We start from the raw sequence: 25,901 nt of genomic DNA, 5'->3' as shown, positions 1-25,901 counted from the left end.
GGAAACTGGGAGTGTGAAGATGTGTTTGATCACGATTATTCTGATGCAGCTGTGGTCGACTGCATTATCTATTATGTCACCGGATTTGTGACGAGGAAGCTGGCCAATAAGACATCGTGTGTCGTTTGTAAGGAAGCACTCAAAGGACACCGAGGCTTCTCAAAAGCAGCTGAAGCGAAACTTGTGAACTGCAAGACCAGAGGAAGACTGACGCATCCCAATGCACACCTTTTCCAGCTTTTTAGAAACATTGAGGAAGAGTTTGCAAAATATGCAGACCAGAGGGATGTGTATGATAAGACGACAGATGCTGTACTGGCACATTTTGAGTTTACTTTCCCCTGCAATTTCCACAAGGAAGATATATTGGCCAAGTTGCTTCATTACTACGTTTGTTTGCGCATGCGCCAATACTGCAAGCAGTTAAGGGCCAAGAACGAGAAGAAAAGCCAGGATTTGCGAAAACTGTCAAAGCTTGTTTGATTTCGTACTTCTGGAAGTAATTGTGAACAATTTTAGCATTGTATTTTTCTTGTATTTACATTGTATTTCTCTGGAAACTTGTGTGAACGACTGCTTTGTAATTCATTGAGTCAAATAAATCACTTTCTATTGAATGTTTTGAGCGTTTTGATGGACAATGCACGGTCAAATAAATAATTGCAGCCTTGTACTTATCTTCAGACGCGGAAAACAAGTTCTAGTGAAGATGTTTTGCCCAAGACTGTGCATATCTTCTTGGTGGTTATGCAAAACAGCTGGCGCATCATTTTCTTTATCATTCGACATGTGGTCACTAAACTGCTTGCTGCCATACTCGCAAGGAAGTTCATTAGGTGGACATAGTGAAGGTAAGGGCGGTGGAAACACCTTGTTAAAATGGGCGGAGCCTCGGTGATGCTTTCGATTGTTTTCATTAGGACGGACACGAAAATTACAAAGCATTTTCGGGGATTCGTCGCCACACCACGTTTAACGTAAATTAAACGGAAGCGCTTACTGTAGCTACGAACTATCGCGCTCAGAATTTTGAAGGTCGCAAGCGATCAGTAATCCAGTCGCCTGAAATGTGTCAGGTTATGAGGAGTCTGCCGTGCTCTGGCTACCTCTAGCCACGCAACTAGACGCGGTGTGACAGCAACGCAGCAAAAGATATTGGAAAATATTAGCACAAGAGCCAGCGCGGAAACTCGTTCGCCCGCCCTCCGCGCTCAGGCGCGACCACGGCGCGACACCGGAGCAGCCGCAGCGCTGAGGGCCACAGTTCGGCGCGCCACCGGCGGCGCGTTTTGAAAGCAGAGTGTTGCTGTGGGCTGGCGGCGTTGGCGGCGTTCTGGCGGCGTTCTGGCGGCGTTCTGGCGGCGTTCTGGCGGCGTTTTGAAAGCAGAGCGTTGCTGTGGGCTGGCGGCGTTCGCTCACCTAAGTATTCTTCCATCGTGATATAAACCCAAGCTGCCAAGCTTGAGTTTCCTTTGCTGACCGTTGACAATCTTTCCTTTGCTAACCGTTCGAGCGCAGTGGCAGTATGCTCGCCCCGCCGCTGCTACTACGCTAATAAACAGTTGTTATGTTTCATGTTGGGATGCGTCCTTCCATCGACACGGCATCCCACAGACGTAATAAAGAAACGACAAAACATGAAAGTGTCCAACTCAAGAGATCAGATAGAATTTCGCTGAACTGTCAAAACTGATCAACAAGAAGAAAGTAAGGGATATTTGAAATTATAACGTGGGAAAGATTGAGGAAGCCGTAAAATATGGACGCAGCATTAAATCAGTAAGAAGAAAGCTTGGCATAGGACAAGGCAAGATGTATGCACTGAAAGATAAGCATGGTAATATCATCAGAAATTTTGATGACATAGTAAAAGCAGCGGAAAAATTCTATACTGACCTGTACAGTGCCCAAAACAGCCAAGCTACTTTCATTAGAAATAGTGATGAACCAGATACAGAGGCTCCTTCTATAACTAGCAATGAAGTTAGAAGGGCCTTGAAAGACATGACCAGGGGAAAAGCTGCTGGAGAAGATGGAATAACAGTAGATCTAATCAAAGATGGAGGAGATATCATGCTTGAAAAGCTTGCGACCCTTTATACGCAATGCCTCACAACTTCAAGTGCACCAGAGAGCTGGAAGAATGCCAACATTATACTAATTCATAAGGGAGACGTTAAAGAATTGAAGAATTATAGACCCATTAGCTTGCTTTCAGTATTGTATAAAATATTCACCAAGATAATTTCCAATAGAATCAGGGCAACACTTGAATTCAGCCAACCAAGACAACAGGCTGGCTTCAGGACGGGATATTCTACGATGGATCATATCCATGTCATCAATAAGGTAATCGAGAAATCTGCAGAGTACAATCAACCTCAAAACGAAACTACCGTTCGCTGCAAGAAGTGCGGACGAAACCGCGGCCGCTATCGACGCGATCATGGACGGCGACCTTGCGGTTCGGAAGGCAGGCGGCCGACGCACGCACCAAGTCAAAACGAAACTACCGTTTGCTGCAAGAAGTGCGGACGAAACCGCGGCCGCTATCGACGCGATCATGGACGGCGACCTTGCGGTTCAGAAGGCAGGCGGCCGACGCACGCACCAAGTCAAAACGAAACTACCGTTCGCTGCAAGAAGTGCGGACGAAACCGCGGCCGCTATCGACGCGATCATGGACGGCGACCTTGCGGTTCGGAAGGCAGGCGGCCGACGCACGCACCAAGTCAAAACGAAACTACCGTTCGCTGCAAGAAGTGCGGACGAAACCGCGGCCGCTATCGACGCGATCATGGACGGCGACCTTGCGGTTCAGAAGGCAGGCGGCCGACGCACGCACCAAGTTAAAACGAAACTACTGTTCGCTGCAAGAAGTGCGGACGAAACTGCGGTCGCTTTTGACGCTACCATTGTTGGCGACTACGCATTTGTGAAAGCACGCAGCCGACGCGCGCACCGAGTGAAAACGAAACCACGGTTTGCCTGAACCGCTGCGGACGAAACTGCGGTGGTTATCGACGCGATCATGGATGGGATAAAGTCTTTTAAGAGCGCGATTAGGCACGAAGCGCTCCGGCGTTGCTGTCAATCACGTGCCGCGCACGCTTTCCGCTGAGGACCATGGCGATGCGGACTGCGTCGCTTCGTTTCGGTTGGACGCTAGCGCAGTTCTTGCTTGCTCTTCTGCGGCGCCTATTTGCGATGCTTCGCGCATTTTTTTCTTCACTGTTTTTTTTTATTCCTCCAACGTATACGTCAGTGCGCACGCAATCGGCACCTACGCTATCTACAAACGGGAGAAATGCGCATGTTGGTAAATTACGGCCTCCGAGATTTAAGTTCGAAAGATGTCATGAGCCGGACGGACGGTGACCCCACCGACGGAGGACATGGCAGCCCGCGCATCGAGCTGGGCCCAGTCGCGTCAGCGGGACAATTTCTTTAGTTGCGGTGGAAATCGGCTGCTGTGCTTTAGTGGACAGGCCTCGCCTGTCTTCTTAAGTTATAACTGACTTTTTTTTATATAGTTGTGACGCGTGAAAGTACTCTGTGCGAGAAAATTCGAAGTGGAGCGCGACCGGAATCAGCGGTGAACGCGATTGCTTCTCGCTTGGATATATAAAAAAATATATATAGTTGCTTTCAAGTTGGGGATGCGGCTCTTACGCGGATTTATACGGGAAGAATCTTGTTCGTGTAATTGTCTTATGCTTCGCTTTCGCCTTTCCCGCAAAACTGCAGCCTTTTTTTTTTTTTTTTATTCCGAGTCCTAGTAAAAGTTCTGCTGTGCATGACTGCTATTGATTCTGATTTCGAGTGAGTCCGGCTTGGCCTCACTTCGGTTTCTAAGTTAATTATATAAATTTATGGCCTCTGCAAGCACGTTGCAATATTTCCATCCCCAATAAATGTTGTGAATTATTATAAGTTCTTTCTTTCTTGAGTTGCTAGCATTACCTACAGGAAAGAGAAGCAATGCTGAGACACATGTCATTCACGTGCATTTCACAGACCGTTGATAAAAGACTCTGCCAAAGGGGTCACTGAACTCTGCAGGTCTTTTTCAGTGTCAAAAAAGTGCGCAAAGCAATTTGTAGCGAGTTGAACATACAGCAACATATTGATTCTCTAGACATAGGCTACCCACACATTAGAAATAATTGTTAGTTGACTACCTCTTTCTCTTTCAAAATATCATGAAATTTGTCCTGCGTACACATTGAAATATAATGTCTGTGCATGGTGTTCACACTGGAAATTAAAATAACATGTTGAAGTGAAAAAATACGGATGAGGGAGCTGCTGTTGGTGTTTCTAATGCGCTTGTTTTCCTATTGCCAGGATTTTCAGAAATAAAGCGAAATTATGAATAAAAGCCATGCACGTCCTGCTTTTAGCTTTTAGCCACAATGACATCTTAAGGAAAAATGTAGAGGCAACTCAAAAGAAACCATGAACGGTTTGGGTAACAGGACTCTGGTTGATAATTTAAAAGCAGGGGGGGGGGGGGGGGCAGAGCCCCCCCCCTTGGAACTCTTTGGAGGGGGCTCGAGCCCCGGAGCCCCCCCGTAGTTGGTACCTATGATGCCAAGGTCCGAGGACGGCTTCAGGAAATTCAGAGAAACATGCAGCTGGACCCTCTAGAGGTTATACAAGACGTCACGACGCTATGGAACAGTGAGCATACCATGATGGCCAGGCTTGTGAAGCTCCATACGGTCATCACTGTATAACTTTCAGAATCTGACGCAGTTCCAAGCTTGAACGTCAGTGAGTAGAAGCTTGTGAATGCCGCAGATGAAGTCTTGAAGCCACTTGACCATTCCACAACTGAACTGTCTGGGGACAGATATCCCACACTGTCACAAGTCATTCCCCTGTTGCAGTGTACCGAGGTGGTTCTAGCTGAGCATGTTTCCGAAGGTGGTGAAGCAGCATTGCTTGCCTCAAGCCTGTTGCGTAGCATCAAGACGAGGTTCCCTGATATCAAGATGTCACGCCTTCCTGCATTGGCAATGTTGGCCAATCCTAGGTACAAAGATGTCTGTTATGCTGAACGACCCGGGTCGCAAAGCAATGGGCGTTCACTCTACTGACAACGGCAGCAGAAGAGACTGTGCCAGTTGATCAACATGGTACAGGAACAAGTGAGAACAGCACCTGCTCTGCAGACCCATCAGGGGACTCTGTTTGGAGTGCTTTTACACACTTCAGTTCGTGTGCACATCATCAGTCAAGCCGTACAATCTCGTATGAGGTTGCTGGGTACTTGAAGGCCCTCCTTCTTTTCCGGTCCGAAGACCCCCTTGTGTGGTGGAAAAGCAAGGGCAGCCATGTTTACCCAACCCTGGTTGCAGCTGCCTGTAGGTATCTTTCGATACCAGCCACCCAGACAAGAAGTGAAAGGCTTTTTTCCACTGCAGGAGCCGTTGTAAGCTGCAGAAGGGAGCAGCTCAAACCCAAGCATGTGGAACAGCTAGTGTTTTTGCACGAAAATTTGTAGATTTTCGTAAATAATCAAGTTGTTTACTTTCCTTGAATAAATCCCAGACCTTAGCCCTCTGCTGTTTTTTTTTCTTTACTTGCTACTATTTGAAGTATTCGCTTTGAAATTATTCGAGAAGAATTACTATTCGCTTCGAATTCGCTTCAAACCAAAAAAGCACTATTCGCAAAAGCCTAGCTCTAACCATTAGGCCACGATTGCATGCATACTTCACTCGTGTCAGTTTACTCTTCCAAAACGCGTGGTCAGTGCGACACATTCTGGTTTCTCGCATTTTTTCCTCATGACAGTTAGCGCTTCGAGAAGCTGTGTTAAACTGCACTGCCTTTGTGATCGGCCCACATTTTTACTCTGCACTATCTTTGGGATTGGCCCAAATTTTTTGTCAGACAGATACCCACAAAGTGGTCCACATTAAAACGCATCACTTCATCGCCAAAACTTCTGCAAATTGAATTCTAAAATTCAAGCATCAGATATGCTTGTTGAGGTACACCCAAGATCACGCATCTAACAGATACTGCTGAGCTAATGGTATTAGGGGAAGCTATGGCTCTATTTGTTCTCAGATGCCAGTGTGATGACATCTATTAAATTATGAGTTCTTGCAATCTCAAGAGGTGTTAACATGGTGTTTAAGAAGTCTCAAAGAATATTTCCACTGTGATATTAACTTGTACATTTATTTAAAATGTGTACGTAATTTAAAGTTCTTCCTAGCTCCATTTCACATTGCAAAAGCAGTCACCTCAGAGAAGCTGCTTGAACTACACACACAAACATTGAGTGCAAAGTTCCTTCATGCCCTATTTTCTCTGATTTCAACTCTCCTTCCTGCTTACATTTTCCCTTTTAGGCTCAATGTTTTCAGCAAAGAAAGCACAAGTCCTGTCCACAAAGTGCCCCACTATCAGGATTACATAGCTACTACAGAACACAAGTTTTGTACAACTCTAAAAAGAGGGTAAGTTTTGCTTCTGCTGCACAGCATGGGAATCATGTTCCAAAAAGAAGATGCGATCTCACCTTACTGCCTTCTTCTGGTATCCTGCAAACACCCATGTACTTCCTGGGACTGCCAACCTCATGTGGTACAGCGAGGTCGTCAGTTAGAAAGTCTGCGTAAGCACATACACAAGTTAATGTAACTTACAGATCACATAAAGGAGTCAACAAACACTTTTGAAGATTCCATAATCTATGTGTGCACAAACAATGATGATAACAACAACAGCTTTTCTAACAGTACTTTATCAAAGTAGTGATAGAGCATCCACCTCGTATGTGCTTTTGAATCTTTATACTGCTGAGAATCAACTGGCTTTTCCTAATGGGTTGAAATTGTCCCCCACCATAGCACTTGATCACTTGTAGGGGTTTGTACTTGGAAAAGGGCTCTATTGGAATTTTTCTAGGATTGCTTTCTGGGTACCCGTCTCCAATCACAGACAGCCTTGCAGAAGAACTTCTGCTGTAGCTGTGGGAGGCAGACTATACCTGCAGTCAGGAACCTGTCAGTAAAATAGGTACACTTCTCAGTGATTCAAACATGATAATCAGCCTGCATGGAGGCCACCGGTAAATGCCGAGTGATTGCTGGGGGGCTAAATGCAGTCGCAATGCGTCACAAAGGTCCTCGTTTTCATCATATACCCCAATGCATCAGCTCGGCGTCCCCAATGGCCACTGGCAACACAGAAAGCACTGGCCGTCATACGCGCAGATTATCACATTTGAATCACTGAGCACTGTACAGGCACACTCCCAGCCTTGTAATCGGCCATTATGGGACCCTCATGCTTGGAAACGGGGCCATCTTACAAGCAATGGTGGCATCTCCACCTGATAGGTGCATGGATGCCACATGAGAAATAGACATTATAAAGCCACTAAGACTCCATGGACCACAGTTTAGATAGGCTTTTTTTTTTTTAAGTGCAGCTCTTCCTTATGCTGGAAGGCTCTTGAAGTGTTATAACATACGAGGTCTGCCTGGAGAGTTGAAATGTGAACTTTGGGATATGCGAAAGCATCAAATGGCTCATTGAGTGAAAAAGCCAGCGTCCGGCATTTGTAGCAGTCTAAATTCCCATTAGCTGCGACGCCACGTCATGAGCGCGCATGGACAGAGTTCCCACTGGCTGCGACGCCACAGCATGAGCGCACCTCGATGGTGCAGAGCGGGTGAAATGGAACACCAGCGCGCCAGGCGTTGCGTGAGGAGAGAGGGCATTGCCGCGACGCTACGTCAACCTCGCTCTCGCTCTCAGAGCCGTTATCAAGAAAGAAACACAACACCAACGCGCCAGGTTTTGCGTGAGGAGAGAGGGCATCGCCACAACGCTACGACACACTCACTCTCGCAAGCCTCGCTCTCGGAAGCCGTTATCAAGAAAGAAACGGAACACCAGTGCACCAGGTGTTGCGTGAGGAGAGAGGGCATTGCCGCGACCCTACATCATCCTCGCTCTCAGAAGCCTGTGTTATCAGCGCGTTCCTTGCCCACGTAAGCTCTTGCCTGCACTCTAACTGCGCCTCGGTAAGGCAAAATCAAAATGCGCCAAATGTCTCAATGCGCTTGCTTGCGCAACTGCGAGGAGTTTTAAACTCTATGGATCGCTCAGCGCATTCAACTGGACATTATTGCTTTTGCATTCACAACTCATATGAAGTGCTTAGGTGTCCTCGGATTTTTTAAATCACTGTCCAACAGAATTAAATATGCAATGCAGCATAGAGGCACATTTAATGTACCAGGTGGAAACAGCACCTCTGTCTTCATGCATTACAGTATAGACCACTTATAACGTAACTGCTTATAGTGCAGGACCGGATATAGTACGGTCTTTCCAAATTCCCGTTAATTTTCCCATAGCACTCCATGTATACACGTAACGCTTATAGTGCAGTTGCGGGAGACGAAATACCGGTTACAGTGCGGCTGCCTGGAAGTTCAGCAGTCAACTGAGACGGTGAACACTCTCCTTAAGCTGCAGATATACTCCAACGTAACGCGAGTGCGCACGTCGAGCTCCATGACGTCACGGTGGTGAACAACCAGCGCGTCTCGCGCCGTCGGGCGTGTTCCAACATTGCTAGCGCATGAATAGCTCCGTTCATATTTTTTGCCCGGTGCACCAAGCCACGCCAGCCACACATCCCAGCATTCCTCGCGAGGAGCGGGTAGAATGATGCAATGGTAGAGGCGCGCGAAAGCACCTCCGTCGCCGCGGCTCTTTGCGCATTAACAAGCATGGCGTCACACGCACAAGCAAACATGAACACATCTCACTCGATGACCGTGGAAACTTGCTGTCAGTGAGGAAGCGTGGCAGCAGCAGTGAGCGTATTGACCTTTGTGCTGCCGCTCGCATCAAAGTGAACTAAGCCACAAAAACATAGTGCATGGTGCACTGTGCCCGCGTCGCAGATGGCTTTCAAGATACAGTGGTCCCTGTGGGCAGGCGTGGGTGCACAGAGTAAATGACCCCCCCCCCCTCAAGCCTTGCGCGCGACGGAAGACAGTGCGCTTCCTTCCTGCTTTCCTCCCTTGCGTGCGCGAGATTGAGACACGATCACCGCCTCACCCTCGCATGCTTTCACTTGCACATACAGCATATGTATGTGCTCTCTTATGAGCATATGATGTCCACACATCACTGCTCATGAGAGAATTTTTGGCCAAGAACTTGACACCACTTGTTCCCCAACTCTCTATTCACCAAACTTAGCCCTAGCAGACTCTTTTATTTCCCTTAAACTGAAGTCCGCTCTGAACTGACAACGTTTTGAATCCATTGATGCTATCAAGAAAGATTCTCTATTCAAGCTGCATAGCATCCCAAGAAAAGTGTTCCAGGAAGCGTTACTTTCATAGCAGAAATGCTGGATTCAGTGCATGATTCAGAAGTGGACTACTTCGAAGGTGACAAACCTAGCTACTAGTTGGTAGGTAAACGCAAGCCGATTTTTTTGCAAATTTAATGAACTTTCCGAACAAACCTCGCAAAAACGGTGCAAGTTATTCTGTTGCTAACACAATAAAATCTGGTGTAGAACATGCAAACATATGCAACTGGTATATAGGGTGTTTCAGTGATGACTGTTTGCAGTTACTTCAATTGGGGGATTTTACTAAAATATTATTTAGCAGTCAGAATTTATAGAAACGCTAACATCAGAAATTTTACACTAATAGCCAACAAGCTCTTTAAAATTTAGCGAACTTTCTATTGAGAGCTTTAGGGCACGAGATACAATATAAAAATTGAAGGCATTCACCGCTTAAGGCATGTTAACTTGACAGGAAATCTAAAACCAATGCCTAGTTTACAGATATTCATCCCCAAAATCTGCCATGGAATACATCGGTGTTCCGCACAGCTTTGTATCACAGTGAGTAAGCGAGGCCCCCCTTTTTAGGAAAATAGTAAGTGGGAAAACAATACATTTCACCCTAAGTTTGGATGCATGCCTCAAATATGTTGCTATAGTCTCAAAATTTTTATTAAGTGGACATGTCTTAATACTGACGAGCTTTAATTTCTCCCTTGTGACACATGTGCTAAAGGTACTTCATTTAAAATGTAAATTAATAAATTCTATTTAATTAAAATCTTGAGTGGCAATTTATTGCAGAGTCTGATGTCTGCTATAGCTATGAATATTGACCAGCAAAAATTTATCATACTTTCGAAGAGCATATTTTTATATTTCGGTCATTTCATATCAAGTGCCTCCTCAAAACACTGCACACTCAATACCGCCAGCTAGTATGTTTCGAGGGGCAGGGGGTACCCCTTGGATTCGAGAGTGCTTCTATACAGCTACTACTGAATCCCTTAAAAAAATCGAGCAGTAGAAAACTTTGTGGATGACGCAGTTCACTACTTCTAGTGCATAATCCAAATTTCTAAAACGGCCTGGTGAAGGGCTCTTTATGATATGAATTTTTGAAGTTTTCCCTTGCGCCACATTGGCTGTTGCTTCATATATAGCCCTTGTACTATACAGCACATTGGCTGTGTTGCTGCAGGCACCTGGTTGACAGAAATTGGTCTGTAACAGGAATATTTTGTCACTATGTGAGGGAGTCAATTGTGTTGCCTAATCGACAGAGTCATTAGGGGAAATTATCTTTGCTTTGTCTCATTGTCACACCTGGCCAAAACAGTTTGAAGTTACGAGACCAGGCGAGAGCTGTCAGAGTAGGCTTATTATTTTACCATTTCACCATTGGTACATGCTACAATGGCAAGCTTACATGCCTGTTCCCATGACTGTCATGACTCGCGAGCATGTGGCCTGTGTTCTGCGGTGGCTGCTTAGAGTGCCAGCAAATCGTAGCAAGAGGAAGCATGTCCGCTTGCGGTGTCATCTATTGGCGCCCAGAATAACCAGGCACGGCCAATGGACAACTGCTGCTAGCAAGCTGTGCCGTTTGCACATTTAACTGTCTTGGGGAGCTGGGGCGGGACTCTAGCATGTCCTTGTCCATCAGCCGTTCCTGGTTATTCTGGCCGCCAATAGATGACGCCACAAGTGGACGCGCTTCCTCTTGCTGCCATTTGCTAGTGCTCTACGTAGCTGCTGCAGAGCCCAGGCCACATGATCACGTGTTTCCTTCAATACAGGACACCCATGTACATGACAATGCTAGAATATTGCAGTATTTATTCCTGATAGAGGAGCAGAGAGTGATAAATAGGCACTGTTGAGTTCTTTCAAAGGTGACAGTAAGCAAAGCCCTATGAAAAGATGCACAGTATGAGCAGTTAGATGGACACTTGTGGCAACACGAATGCACTAAAATGTAACGTTCAGGACAACTCCAGAGTGTAAGTCGACTTGGATTTGACAAACAGAAAACAATCTCCTGAAGCCACATCATGTTTCTTGATTCAAAATGAGCAGTGTGATGCAATGGGTACCATAGAAAGAACATGTGAACAGACGGAACATATTGCGTTAACTTGTTCTTTCTCTGGGGCCTATACTATCATGCTGCCCCATTTTGAATCCTGAATCCTCACCAACTACCCTACTTTTCACTGCTTCTTCAGAGACTTTCATATTTAGAAAGTCTAAATTCTTGATTCACTGAGAACATCAGTCTGGCAAGGACAGAACATTTGTTCAGCACGGTACGAAATAGTGTTTTCTTCTTATAGGAAGGGTTGTAACGAACTGGTGTAAAAGATGAACACATGATGATGGGCACCAATGGCATCCTGATGCGTTTGATGCTTTCTACAGACATAAACAGCTCTTTTGACATCATAATCCGGTTGTTGTAGGGACGTTGAAAGACTGGCTTTTTCTGCCACATTTTACTGCACCCTTATTGCACATATACTCTCATGTTGTATGAAGTCATTTCCTCTTTGATAAATAAGAAGTCAACTTACCCATTTTATGGCTGTATTGAGTGTAACATTTCAATAAACTAACGTTACCACAGACCTCCATCTAACTGCCTATGTATGTCTTTTTATTAGGCTTCACTTAAAGTCAGCGCGAGGAAGCGCTCAACAGCACTGCTTCACCACACTCTAGCTGTTCTTCTATCCAGGATAGAGAGAGCAACAAGGGAAGAAAAGGCAGTGAGGACAACTAAGATGCATGTCCAGTTTGCTACCCTACATAGGGCGATGTGGGTTAAGGGATGAAAAAAAGAGAAAAAGGAACGAGAAAACGAGGGTGCGTAGGTGTGCACATCAAGACTACAAGTGGTCACTGAGGTCGGTTATGTCAGAAACTAGTGTATATGTTGCTTTCCGAGCTTCTGATGCATGTGGCCATGATCCAAGCACCTTTGTCACAGCGTATAGTTTTGAGTCCAAATGATCTAATGTGGTGTGGAGTAGAAGGTGCCGATCGTCATAGTGGGATGACTACTGCAATGCACTGATGTTGTGTACACTCACTTGATTAAGTGCGTGTTTTATGATGCTCTGACAGTTGTGTGAATAGGCATGTAAGCTTTCCGTTGCTGCATACACCAATGGTGGAATGTTAAATAATAGGCCAACTCAGAGAACTCTCCCCTAGCCTTGGAACTTGAGACTGGCTTGGCCAAATGTGACAATGAGGCAAGGCAAAGACAATTGCATTAATAACTTTGTTGACAGGCCAACACAATCAAGTCATCATGTGACAAGATATTCCTGTTACAGTCCATAGCTGTGCACACTGACCGCCTGCTGCAAGAGAGCTGATGTGTTGCGGGGCGAAAAAGCTTTAGCTTTATGAAGTGACGCCCCCATGTAGTGCAAATATCAACTTCAAAAATTGATATCCTGCCTAAAGCAAATACTAAAATAAGGTAAGTTCAACTACTGATGAACAGATCTATTTGTCTCCTGCCTTTACTTGGACCACCTCAGTGCTCAAATTAACGCTGAATGTGTACAACAATGACCCAATGGTCCCTTTTTTCTTTGGCATTATCTTGGCCCAAGAACATTTTTATTCAGCAGAAGTTCTGCAGCAATCCAGAAAAATTATTGACAAATGCAAATGTATTTTTATGTATAAAAATTATGTATTTAGCACATTTATGTCAACATTCGAGACTTAAATAACCGTTAACTACCAAAGTAACCAATAAATACTACTACTACACATTTAAGAGTAATATTTAGTTTCTCTGGGCAAAATTGTGGAGCACCAAACACATTATTAACATTTGGATAAGTTTTCTTGCGACGCCATATTTTACGTATCTGAGGAAATTTTGGAAGTGTCTCAAGTGACAAGACCTCTTTTTTTTTTGTTTTTTTTTACCAAAACCATTTCAGATTCCCTTTTGCACAGAACCAAAGAACCATAATTTTTAAAAATGATATCTGTGATGGTAAAGCATAGGACAGTTACAGAAACAATTGATAAAATGAAAAGTGAATGATACAGCATGTGGTGTCCTGTACCTCACTTACATTTAATGAAAGTATGAAATAAAAATTGTTGATAAAACTATACGCTTACTATACTATACGCTATATGCTTCATTCTATTCTTATACTGTGTTTTCTATCAATATATAATTCCCACACTGTGAAAAGTTGGAAAGCATTAAGTGTGTGGCTGAACTGATAAAACATTAGAGTGCCTCTTCTTTTTAAAGCGATGACAATGCAACAAATTGCTCTACCATATATATTCCAGCTGCACTGCATTCCATGATGTCATGTTATGAATTTCTTTTGGCAAGCTGGAAAATGTCACATTTTGGTTCTTCTGACTTCTTCACTATTAATGTGTGCACACACTTTACTTGTCTGGTTGAGATTGCATATCAAAATAGCATACTGCTTTCGTGAAGGATCTGAAGAATCTTGCAGAGCACACCCTCATGAGACTTGCCGTCAGGGTGTGTGATCAGGACGTCAACATCACCACACATGGCTCTGCCTCTGCGATAGGAACCACATGGAATCACCTCGAGTCCAGGCTGGATCGACAGGGCAGCTGTCTTCACCTGCAATTCGCACATTGTTAAAACATTTGAGATTAAGATGTACCTTGTGCTCCTAGACATACTGTGTCTGCAATCAGCCCAGCTTCAGCATATGGCATCTTGTCAAGGAAGTCATGGAAGTGCTTGAGCCCAATCTTCTGTTGGCTACTCAGATTTCCCTTGGCAGCAAGTTCTTCCAGTGAACGAAAACCCTTATAACATAAAAAGAAAGAGGAAGAGAGAGTGCGAGTACAGCCCCATTCTGATTAACAATATTTATCATTTGCAGGGACAAGATTATATGCCAGTGCAGACAATTTTTAAGAGAGGTGGAGAATACACCTGCACAGACTGTAAAGCACTGCAGTGCGCATTCAGTAAAGCAAGCACCGATGCTGACACAAAAAGCTAACTAAAGCACAAGATGCATCACATTACGACGTACAGGGCATACTGTGCAAATTTAGCCATCAATTTTTCCATTATGCTGCTATTTAAAGACTGTGAACTCACCTGCTGAACCCACTTTTGTGCTGTTGATGGCCCAGCACCCCATATTTTTGTGAACAGGTTCTGTGCAACAAGATGCTCCTGGCTTTGGAATTCCTCCAGTTTTTGGAGCCTGCCCTGCTGAACAATCTCCCAAATCTTGTCTGCCAACCTTTTCCCAACGTTAGGCAGGGCCCTTGCTTCCTAAATGGCAGAAAAATTTCAGCAGCAGAAACTTAAGGCTAGGTGCAACAGGCTGCTTTAAATAGACATATACAGGCACATGGCCAAGAAATAAATGATGACATCAAAGATTTTTAGCTGATACTAACATTATTACATATGTTAATGTACCGATAGCTGATGATGTCAGTGATTTCAAACTGACGCTTACAGTATTCAATAGTTTAGAGCACCCATAGTAAAATGAACGTGGTTTCAATGCCTAGCCATGCACAAGTGCTCAACATAATCTTTAATACAAATCATGTATGAACATGAATAAGAACAGAGAAAACCTACTGGGTGTCAAAAAATATGAATATACACCTAACAGTGTATATTAGGCATAAAGGGGACCAAGATAGGCACATACTATAATACTGACGAAAGGAAAAATTGTCATTCACCCAAGAGTAGGCACAAAGCTTCAAAACAAACTGAAGATGGGTATCTCAAAAACAAAGCTTCGCAGTGGAAAAAAAAAAATATCTCCTGGTTCAGGGATCAAACCCAGGAACAACTCTTTTCCGGGGCACTCGCTCTACCATCTGAGCCGACCAGGAGGCTGGCAGATTACAGAGTGAGGCTGAATTAATCGCCAACACGAACCACAGTAACGTCGACTATGGTAAGTCATTTTTGCAGGAATCCACAAGCTGAAGGAAGTTTCATGAAAAGGAGAAATTGTCATCCCCCCACGAGTAGCACGAAGCCACAAAAGAAACACAAACTGGGCTGAAGATCGAACCCGGGACCAACACCTTTTTGGCGTGGCTGCTCTACCAGGACAAATTTTCTTCAACTGCAAAGCTTCCTTCTAAGAAACTTGTATTGGGTTTATTTTGTAGCTTCATGCTACTCTTGGGTGGATGACAATAATGCCTTTCATGAAACTTCCTTCACCCTGCAGATTTCTGCATTTATTTGCACTACAATACTGTATTCAAGAATGGACTTAACTTTATTAAAAATGCTGCTAGCTCTTCCAGTACCAATAAAATTGGGAAAACACTGAATTGTGGCATAAAATGGCTCAAACATGTTGAAGTCATTCCTACACCACTTGCCAACTTGGCTGGGCACATCAGGAACTAGAATTTATAAGACACGTTTTACACTTGCAAAAACAAACATGGCTGCCACATTCTGAGAGACTGGCTGTTTCATTAGCAGGCATTTACTGTGTAGCAGACACACCTGCTGGCTTAGAACATCCTACACAATAAGGTAAAGTAGTTGGGACAAAACTATGAAAATGCAACAGCCCTTTCACAAGGGCAACACTGAACTAAGATGAGAGACTGCAAGGATATTCACAGTGGAACAAACTTCAACAGAAAAGAAGAAAACCAGAAGCTTCAGAGGACCCTCACACTTCCAGAAGACTCTCACACTTGCCACATAAGCAAGACATCTGAAGAAAGTGTTATCTCAAAGGAGCTGCGGCCGTCTCACACAGGCTGTAAAATGCCTTTAAATGGGCTCTTCAACATGACTCTCTGATGTAGCAGTTACGTTGCTTTTACCCTATTATCTCTTCTTATGGTCAAACATTGTTGATGAGGCCTAGTGCAGAACGAACATTTGCAATACCCAGCCAGTCATATCAAGATGCAACATGTCCAGTAGCAACTTTCAAATTCAATGATATGACAGTGTGCATCCTTAGATCATACACAAGACAAAATATCACAAAAGGCTTAAAGGGACTCTAAAGAGAAAAATTATTAGAGCTGTATTAATAAACTGCTCCACTAAAATACCAGAAAGCCACTTTTACTGTGAGAAGAGGCACAAAAACGAGACAGGTGGGAACACCGTCTTGAAGTTCCAGTACTAGCTCGCCGTGCCGTCATGGGATATGACGACGTCTGCTAGGGCCTCGATAAAGGGCCCCTAAACCACGATGAGCTCAAAGATGAGCAAGTGACTTCTCTCTTGCGTTCTCTATCCTCCCGATAGGCGCTCTCTCCCTTCTTGCCACATACTTCCCTAGAAAACACGTCGGCACTATGTGAGTACCAAATGTCATGATGGTGCTCTTTCATTGGAAAATAACATCAACTTCTGCTTATTAGGATTCCACGCTATTCGGCTACATGCTGCTGCTGCTCCATGCACAGTGCAAAACAGACTACACGAGGTGAAACTAGTTGATTGCGCCTGACAGGCAAGCGAGATGACGAGAAAGTGTGGGAGTGCGACTAAGGCATGCCAGCAGACAAATGAGAACTGCTTTTACTCTCGTGACAACAGGGTCATGCATTCAATTCTTCACCTGTTGTGACGACAACAGGTGAAGAATAAGCCAGAAAAGCCTGGAGAGGAGCATGCGGCTGTTCCTTGAATTATCAGAGATGGTTTAAGGGTCCTTTAATTTTGTATCAGTAAAGATAGACTAAATTGTATTCTCAAAAAGCTGCAGATCAAACTTGGCAAGATTCATGAAATTTTTCTGCACTAAAATTGGGCAAATCAGAAAAAGATACAGTTAGATGCCTTTATAACGAAGTGGTTGGGGCCCTCAAGATCATTCGTTACACATGCCACTTCGTTGTAAAGGTCGCGCACCGCACAGCTGACAATAGAACTGGGACAGAATTATTCCTTCGTTATACCGCTCATTTCGTTGTCGAGGCGCTCGATTGTACTTTGAAACTGGGATGTCACACTGATGTACTGCCCCTGGGGTTTCAGCGTGACAATCAAAGAATGAAAGTATGCCTTTCATTTGTTTCTTTTTAGTAATTATCAACTTACCATGAAATTAACAAAAGTAAGGTTTTAAAAGAATACTTTATCAGTCTAAACTGATTTAGTGTTTCTCCTTAGTGCCCCTCTAAATACCAGAAGTGGCCAGGGGCCAGTTATGAGATTAGCAATATCCTCCCGAGATACGAACACAACTATGGGACATCATCGCTCTTCAAGGTGGTTTTTATTGTCTACTGTAATGTTATGAACTCGAAAAAACAATTTTTAAAATTTAAATAATACGGTTAGATGCCAAAAGCTGCTTCTGCATGTCTCCACTATCTCCATCATCTCATCTTTGCTACGGAAAAAACTGCATTTCATTGCCATGCTGCTGGTGGGTCCGGTATTTTTATTCAATCTCAGTGATTTCTAAACACACCTCAAGGTTGCTTTTGGCCGTCTGGGACAACACAGAGGTATAGATCAATTTAGTCCCAAATTTTTTTAAAGCGGATGACAAGAATATGAGTAAACCACTTCTTTACAGTTCCACATGCACCATACTTCATGACCAGAATTAATATTTTGCGTAATCACTTCCGAGTGAATTTAGAAAAATTGGTGAAGGCAACGTGCAATCTATTGTACAAGGGGTATTAGGAGAATATTTAACACAACACCATGCCAAGTGGCTCTCTCTTCCTTGTTAGCTGGACCTTGTTCAAATGCTCGTGCATGTGGTTCTTAACACATAGCCCCATTTGTCCTACAGTAAAATGCCGACAAAAAAGAGGATTCTTATACACAATGCTACAGCTGCACTCAACATATCGCCAGTCCATGCTTTATTTTTCAGCTCCTTATTTTTGTGTCCTAATTGAAGTTGCATCGAAGTTGCATGAAATACCGTGCTCCTTTCCATTATTTTTCCAGGCAAACAAGAGTAGTGAGATTTATCTACAGAATGTTCAACATACTTCGTATGGCCCTCTGTGTTAATTACCATATCCTCTTACCGCTTCACAAGTTGATTGCCCATATCACCAAGAGCCCATTAATACAAATTTTGAACGAGATTACAGCTTACCTTATATAATTCATATCATGTTCATCATTAGCAGTCCCATAAGATATAACTATGTTTCCAATATACATGAATAAAACATACTTTTATGCTGGCATTTCGCGCTTTTGCTCACCCTTTCTGTGCCAAGGACGAGTCGTGCTCGTCCAGGCATTTCCTCCAAAATATGCCAGTGACGAGTCTCACTCATCCAGGGATTTCCTTTTGTCTACTGAGTGCCACAGATGAGGAGCAGTCTTTTCATGATTTTGGTGTAAATGCTGCGCTACTAACCCCTTAACCGTCGAGGACGAGTTAACTTGTCATGGCAAAGGTTGCACTACCTTGTATTTTAACACAAATAAATAATACACAATGTATTTTGCTATTTTTATTCAACAATTGAGCAGTAAGAGCACTACAGGAATTTCTGGTATGATATTAAAAAGAAAAGAGAAAATATATGGATACAGTTTTAAAATCTGCACTTCTGATAATTTTTTGGAAATTCCTCTTGGCAGTTAAGAGGTTAAAGGCACCAGCTTCCAAGAAAAGAAAGTTTTTGAGGGCGCAGGTGGTGGAAACGAAGCGGAAGTAGGGATGGTAATATCGATGAACGATTAATCGATTAATCGACGAAAAGTACGCCGCAAAACGATTAATCGTCATCGATGTCTACCTTTAATTTAATCGGTTTAATCGATTAAACCGCTTCGATTAATCGTTTTCCAGACAGTGACTAAAGTGGCGTGAAAATTTTGAAATCGTACCATGGAATGCGGAGCACGAGCAACGACAGCGCGGCTGCGAAGACCGAGAGCGACTGTCAACTGTTTTCCCCGAGTCCTGCCGAGATTGCCAAACGTTTCCCCGCTTTACGCACACGTCACGCAGACTGCCTGGGGCCGGAGAGAGGCCGCCCCCGTGGAGGAACACATAAACTAGGAGAGAGCATTACGTGAGGCAGCAAGTCTTGGAAAGCAAACTCATCGACAAGCCATTTCCTTCGCTGTTTACCTCGCAGTATAGGGTCAGCACGTGACCCTGGGAGACAACGTATTGGCCGATAATGTTTGGTTCGCAGTAGTTTCAAATCGGTGCGCACCCGTTCAGCTGCGCTGCTGCCCTGCACCCGGTAGCATTAAATTAACCGACCGCGCGCTCTGATGTGGCGATCACGTGTTGCGCCATTACTTCTTGATTTGGTTTGGTTTGGTTTGGTGCCTGTAGATATAGCACAACCCACTATGGGGGATTGGCCATGAATCGGGCGGCAGTGGGAAGAAAAATGAAGGATTCCTAAATGGGATTTTCTTACTTAAGAATGAGATAATAAATTAATTATAATCGTTAATATTAATTTTCATGCTATATCATCTTAAAATTTGAAGCAAATATTTTTGTTGTCTTGTGAAAAAAAATTAGCATGGCAGTCTCCTTGTTTCCATTATAAAATTAAATATGGCATCACATACGTTCCTATTACAGTGTCGTAGTGCCGACGCCCCCAGAGATAGATTGATAGGTAACGTAATGGTCAATCCAAGTTGGCGAAGGGGACCTTCTAGAAGTCGTTTTCTATGCATGGTGAACCTACGACTTCTTGATGTCAGTCGTGCTGCTATGCTTTCTTCTAATTTCTTCTTCCTCCACGCCCACCCTCCTCAGTAAGTGCCATTTTTAACATACAGGGTGTTCATTTTTAAGTTTTATGGAATTTTTAGAAATCGCCTGTGGCAGGTAGCACAATTCTTATCATTGATGAGGCGGACATTAGTACGAGAAATCGAAACACATATTCAACTAATTAATAAAAATTACTAATTAACTTCGTAGTTAAATAATTTACGACGCATATTGTACTTTACCAATTGTAGCCGGTGAAGTTATTTATTTGTTTATTGCACGTACTTTCCAGGCCCGAAGGCGTTACAGAAAGGAGTGGAGTCAAAAACAAAAAATAATGCAGCAAAAGTACAAACCAAAAATATTAACAAAATGCATTCGAACAGCGGTCTTGAAGTTGGTAGAGTCGGTGACGAGTGCGACTGACGCGGTAAGGCGATTCCAGTCCGTGCTTGTTCTAGGGATGAATGAGTCACTGTACCGGTTTGTGCGGCACAATGGTACCCCGACTTTAAGGTTGTGGTCAGTGCGAGACGAAATATAAGACGGAGGGGCAAGACGGGTTTCTTTTAAAAGGGGGTTCAAATAAAAAACTTTGTGAAAAAGGGAAAGACGGGAACATTTGCGGCGTGACGAAAGATCAGGTAAGTTAAGAGTTCATTTCATTGATGAGATACTTGCATAGCGAGAATAATTAGATAAGACAAAGCGTGCACCGCGGTTTTGAATACTTTCTAGAGTAGAAACTAATGAAGACTGAGTCGGATCCCAAATGGCTGAAGCATACTCCAATTTGGAGCGAACTAAAGTTTTGTAAAGAGTTAGCTTCAGGGACGAAGGGGCAGAGCTAAAATTACGGCGCGAGTAATCAACCATACGGTTAGCGTTATTAGCAACATAGTCAATATGCGAAGGCTAAGAAAGGTTATTTGATATGTGAAGGCCGAGATAATTGTAAGAAGTAACTGACATCACAGGTGCACCATTAATAAAGTACGTGTGCATGACAGTGTTACGAGATATTCGCATGACCTTGCATTTATTTGAATTTAGTTGCACGCACCAATTAGAACACCACTCAGTTACGCGGTTAAGGTCGTCCTGCAGTTCTTGGGAATCGGAAGGATTCGTAATTTTACAGTAGAGAACACAGTCATTTGCGAATAGTTCAATGGAAGAACAAAGAACGCAGTTCGGAAGATCGTTAATATAGATTAAAAAAACACCGCCCAAGCACTCCGTACAGATGGTTAACCAGCGAAGCTGAAACGTGCGGCCCCGGTGTTTAGCAGTGGTTAATCCCGACGCTGTATTGAAGTGTTTCTCAAATATTGGCTACATGTTTGTGTTTCTAGTGGAACGCACGCGCCAATGGCGGGCGGATGCTGCTAACCACGACACGAGCTAACTCGAGATATCGAACGCATGCGACAACGGTGAGCCGAGGAGAAGGCGTTTCGGGCACAGCAGCGTCAACGTAGCAATGGCAAGAACGCGTTCGCTAACAGTGTCACTAACGGCGCTAGCTGCCAATGGCGCGCGCGCTTGGGTGCGACGTAGAGAACGACGTAACTGACGGCGCAGCCAATGGAGACGTTTATCGAAACATGGGACGAACGGTTTTCCGTTTCGCCTAGCCATATGCAGCTTTCGCTGTAAAAGAGAAGTGGACCGTGGACTGAGCCTTGAGGAACACCTGCTGGTACATTAGAAAACAGGCGTATCCACTTGTCAGGCGTATTCACTTGGAATGAATTTCCAGATTTTGGAACTGAGGTTTGAACAGCGCGAAGAAAACAAGGACACGAAGAAACAAATACCACAAACAAGCGCTTGTTTGGGGTATTTCTTTCTTCGTGTCCTTGTTTTCTTCGCGCTGTTCAAATCTCAGTTCCAAATTATGAACCAACTAGCCCTCATCAAGAACTTACTGAATTTCCAGAATGACACCAGTTTGAAGATATGCACCATCAAACTCGCCGTAAAGAAACGCGTAAAGAAATGCATTGAAGAACAAAAGTAACTGGAACGCCCATGTATTTCGTCCCACACTTTGAGAAATATCTCGAAACTGGTGTCATCCTGTAAATTCCTTTTAAGTGGGTCTTCCAAACTCATCGGCTACAATTCATAAATTATAATATGTGTCGTAAAGTAATTAACTAAGAAGTTCATTACTCAATGTTTGTTAATTAGTCAAATATGTATTTCGATTTTTCGTGCTACTCATGTCCGCCTCTTCGAATAACCCAGCTCAACGATAAGAATTATGCTACCTGCCACAGGTAATTTTGAAAAATTCCATAAAACTTAAATATGAACACCCTGTACATTGTTTATTCCTTCACTAGTCCCTAGTGGCAATTATAGTTGGCCTTTAAGAAGTTAAAAAACATTATTCTTCATCAAAGGTTATACCCTTGTATTTCTTATCCTGGTTCCACCTTTCAAACGTTATAATGGGTACTTACGTGAGTAGATAACTGTGTTTCAGCCTTTTTAAAGCACCCGAAAAAAATCGATTAATCAATTAATCGACGAAAAGCCCCGCATCGAAAGCGATTAATCGATTATAGGCTAAACCGACGAACGATTAATCGTTAATCGATTAAAATATTTAATCGACCATCCCTAAGCGGAAGTCTGGCTCCCCTGCAATTTAAAAATGATGGGGCAGAGTGAGGTGGCTGCAGCAACAATGCCTGCCTTTTCAATTCCGGAATTTTATTTTTGGACGTTTCTGCGTCTCAAGTAAACAACTAGACCTGGCATGCTCCAGTGAGTTGTGTTCAGAGCTTTAACTTAGTACTAACGATTGCGATAAAGATTTAGAACTTCTGTAAACCTCTCTTGCGTGGATGTGGCTCGACAGAAACGCTTTGCCACCTTCTCCTCTGCGATTTTCTTTCCATGCTACGCCAGCAATAATGTGCTGTGGTGGATCACAATAGCGTGCTTGACTTTTCCAATAAATACTTTGCTTCATATAGACATTACTGTGGCCCTGCCTATTTGCAACTCAAAAACATAAAAATAATTGACAATAAAATACACGAAAAAAAAAAAAATGACGGCTTATTAAAGCTGTTCGCAATGAACCAGTCAAAAACATCCAGAAAATTTAGGTGGTTTTCTGATACAAAAGAAAGTTGGCACAGAAAGGGTTAATATGCTCAGTTTTTTATAATATATTTTATATTACATTGTCTTGTATTTTTTTTTTAACGATATACTTTTCATACAAGTTCATGCCCATACAAGATGAATTTATGTTTATCACAGTGATCCCTCAAACAGTCTTATGTTTCTGAGATCCCACGCACCTTTACATTCCTGCATGTATCCTCTTTAACAGTGTATTTAACCATGTAGTCGAGGGTTTGGTGGAATACTGTCTGGTCAGGTAAAATTGTTAGGAAAGAAGCAGGTCACCGACCAAAGTCCAAAACAAAATTATTTTTTTTTTTCGAGATGCATCTTGAAACATCATATTGTTTTGGCTTTGCTGGGCAGGCTCTAGATCAATTTCCCCTATCTGGGGTTCTTTCCCGTGCACAAAAATTTAAGTACACAAGCGTTTTTGCATTCTGCCATCAGAATATACGACTGCCACCATGAGGAATTGAACCTGCGTCCTTGTGTTCAACAGCTGAACACCACAGCCATGAAACCACATTTGCTATTATTTATATGCTTTTTGTATCTCTATTGTGCTCTGGTTGTGCTCTGATGTGGTTTAGTTAAGTGCTTATTACAGATCAGATTGAACATGAGACTACAATTGAAGAAAACTATGCCTGTATTCCATTATACCACATAATAATGAGATGCTTTTGGTTAAACAACAGTACACATGCTAAGAAGTGGTACTCCTATAAGCTCCATTACCTCCCATGTCGTGATTTCTGTAGAATGTCGCTTGAGCTGCATGACGGCTTTTTCATAACCAAGGGCTCTCCAGTGGTCTTTAGTGCTTTGGTAGGTTTCAACCATGGCCTGGAATAAAACAACCTCTGTCTATAAGGAGGCTTGCATGGTCTGTGCTGCAGGTATCACCTCCAATTGGTCAGTTATGTGGGAATTCTTGTTCACAGGAATGTCGGTGGAAGCAACTGCGCACACCCACTTGTCCTGCATGCAATACATCAGTATTATATATATTATGCCTGCATTCTACAACAGCATTTCACTTTTAAAAACGCGGGTTAAGCGTACCGAAGCTACTGTTTTCTGCAGTATCGAGGATTCGGCGCTCCGGGAGCCACCAGGCTGAGGTGCGCTATCTGCAAGCTCACGAGAAAGTCTTGCCCGCTTAGAAGGGGCACCGTTAGAATCTTGGCAGAACATAGTGGAAGCACTCGGCGATGGCGTGCAGTGCAGCTCGTACGTTGTTGTTTCGAGCAACGATCTGCTTTTCAAGCACTCGCTTAACCACGTGCATTTTACGATTTTCACGGATGTAGGCAAGTTTGCTGAGTCCACAATTTTAGAAATACGGTATCCGTCCAGCGACTCCCCCACGACTACGTGTGTGGCCAATTTTTCGTCACTCACAACTGTAGCCCCGTGCTCCGCTGCTTTACTCTTATAAAGTTTCACCCGTGGGCCCCCAATGCCTGTAGGCACAATAAATATGCGAGCTCCTGAAAACATCGTACTGATATATCCACAGCGATCGGACGCGCACAGTCGGGCACAGTCGACGAACACATAGACACCGATGCTGGCACCAGCCGTTCATGCGCACAGTGACATGGCTCCTGCTGCTCCTCAATGTCCCTTAAAGCCATCGCAAGCATGGCTGCATAATTAACTATGCCACGACGCCGAGCCCGAACCAACCAAACCGACGATACTCTTCCCAACTTTACAGAATGTAGTAAGTGGTTCATTCATGACACAAACCAAAACCCGCGTCGTTCGCCGAGAATACATCACGTGATCATGTCCTAGGCACCTAGGGAGAGGTTCATCTAGGCACTTTTGAGAGGCCGCGGTGGCGCGTCGTCGACGCGCGCCAACCGCGCCTTGTTCAACCACAGACCACCTACATGAACTTCGAGAAGGGAAACTGTACCTGGTTCAACGGCGTTGTGTGATCTCTCTTCTGTGGGTTCTGTGTCCGGCGGAAAGCGGTGCAACGGCGGTGGTGTGGCAGAGCCACCTTTATTGGTTCTTTATTCTATGGCCACCTTCGGTGAGCTCTGGCAGCACACAATTTACGTTGCGTGACCTGTGCTTCTGGAGGATCCAGTGGTCGCGGTGGCACTGACAGTCGAAATATTGGTGTGGCGTCGTGCCTCGCCAACACAGCTAACCGGTGCTGTGGCGTCCCGTGTATGCTGTGTCCGATCTTGCATAACTATGCGCCTTTGCTTGACGTGTGTTGACGGACGCCGAGGGAGAAGATGAACGTGTGCTGCTGGCCACGACAAGTCACGAGAGGCTAATTAATGCTGGTAAAATAACACGTTAGAAAGCTTTCTTTTGATTTCGGACGAACCATTGGACAGAGCGGAACCATCCAAATAGTTATGGCGGGCTATGCACAGCGAAACGCGGTTTTGACCACGGCAGAAACACACACGTTGCTGTTTTTTCCCTACGTGCTTCTGGTTGCTTTTAGCGAAGAAGCGGTCTTTGTCGAGGTCTACCGCAGACTTCCGTTGCACGGATGTGAGGGAGATTACCTCATTACCTGACAGGGTGGCACGTGGCCTACCCGCTTCAGGCTGAACGGGCAGCCGTTTCTAATACCGGTGTCACACATACACTACGTGCATACAGGTTAAAAAAAAAAAAAAAACGTTTCCAAGCCTTTTGTATCAGCAATA

At 44.0% G+C, this 25,901-nt stretch overlaps 1 protein-coding gene across 5 annotated transcripts in view; it reads right to left on the bottom strand.

The window, feature by feature from the left end:
- The window catches only part of LOC119458169 (DNA polymerase lambda-like), a 54,786-nt gene extending 29,780 nt beyond the window's left edge, over positions 1-25,006 (bottom strand). For 2 of the 5 annotated variants that reach the window (XM_049665570.1, XM_049665569.1), the window contains exons 1-7: positions 24,283-25,006; positions 24,124-24,198; positions 23,956-24,063; positions 14,484-14,663; positions 14,054-14,182; positions 13,823-13,991; positions 6,539-6,630 (exon numbers count right to left, since the gene is read on the bottom strand). In XM_049665570.1, the coding sequence (XP_049521527.1) occupies positions 6,539-6,630; positions 13,823-13,991; positions 14,054-14,182; positions 14,484-14,663; positions 23,956-24,063; positions 24,124-24,198; positions 24,283-24,720 (1,191 nt within the window). In that variant the 5' untranslated portion in view covers positions 24,721-25,006. The remainder of the gene's footprint in view (positions 1-6,538; positions 6,631-13,822; positions 13,992-14,053; positions 14,183-14,483; positions 14,664-23,955; positions 24,064-24,123; positions 24,199-24,282) is intronic. The other 3 variants (XM_049665572.1, XM_037720001.2, XM_049665580.1) reach the window with 3 other exon arrangements.
- Between the last annotated feature and the right edge of the window lie 895 nt (positions 25,007-25,901).

This window comes from Dermacentor silvarum, chromosome 1 (assembly GCF_013339745.2).
Source record: "Dermacentor silvarum isolate Dsil-2018 chromosome 1, BIME_Dsil_1.4, whole genome shotgun sequence".
Classification (NCBI taxonomy): domain Eukaryota; kingdom Metazoa; phylum Arthropoda; class Arachnida; order Ixodida; family Ixodidae; genus Dermacentor; species Dermacentor silvarum.
This window is presented reverse-complemented; position numbering and strand designations above follow the sequence as displayed.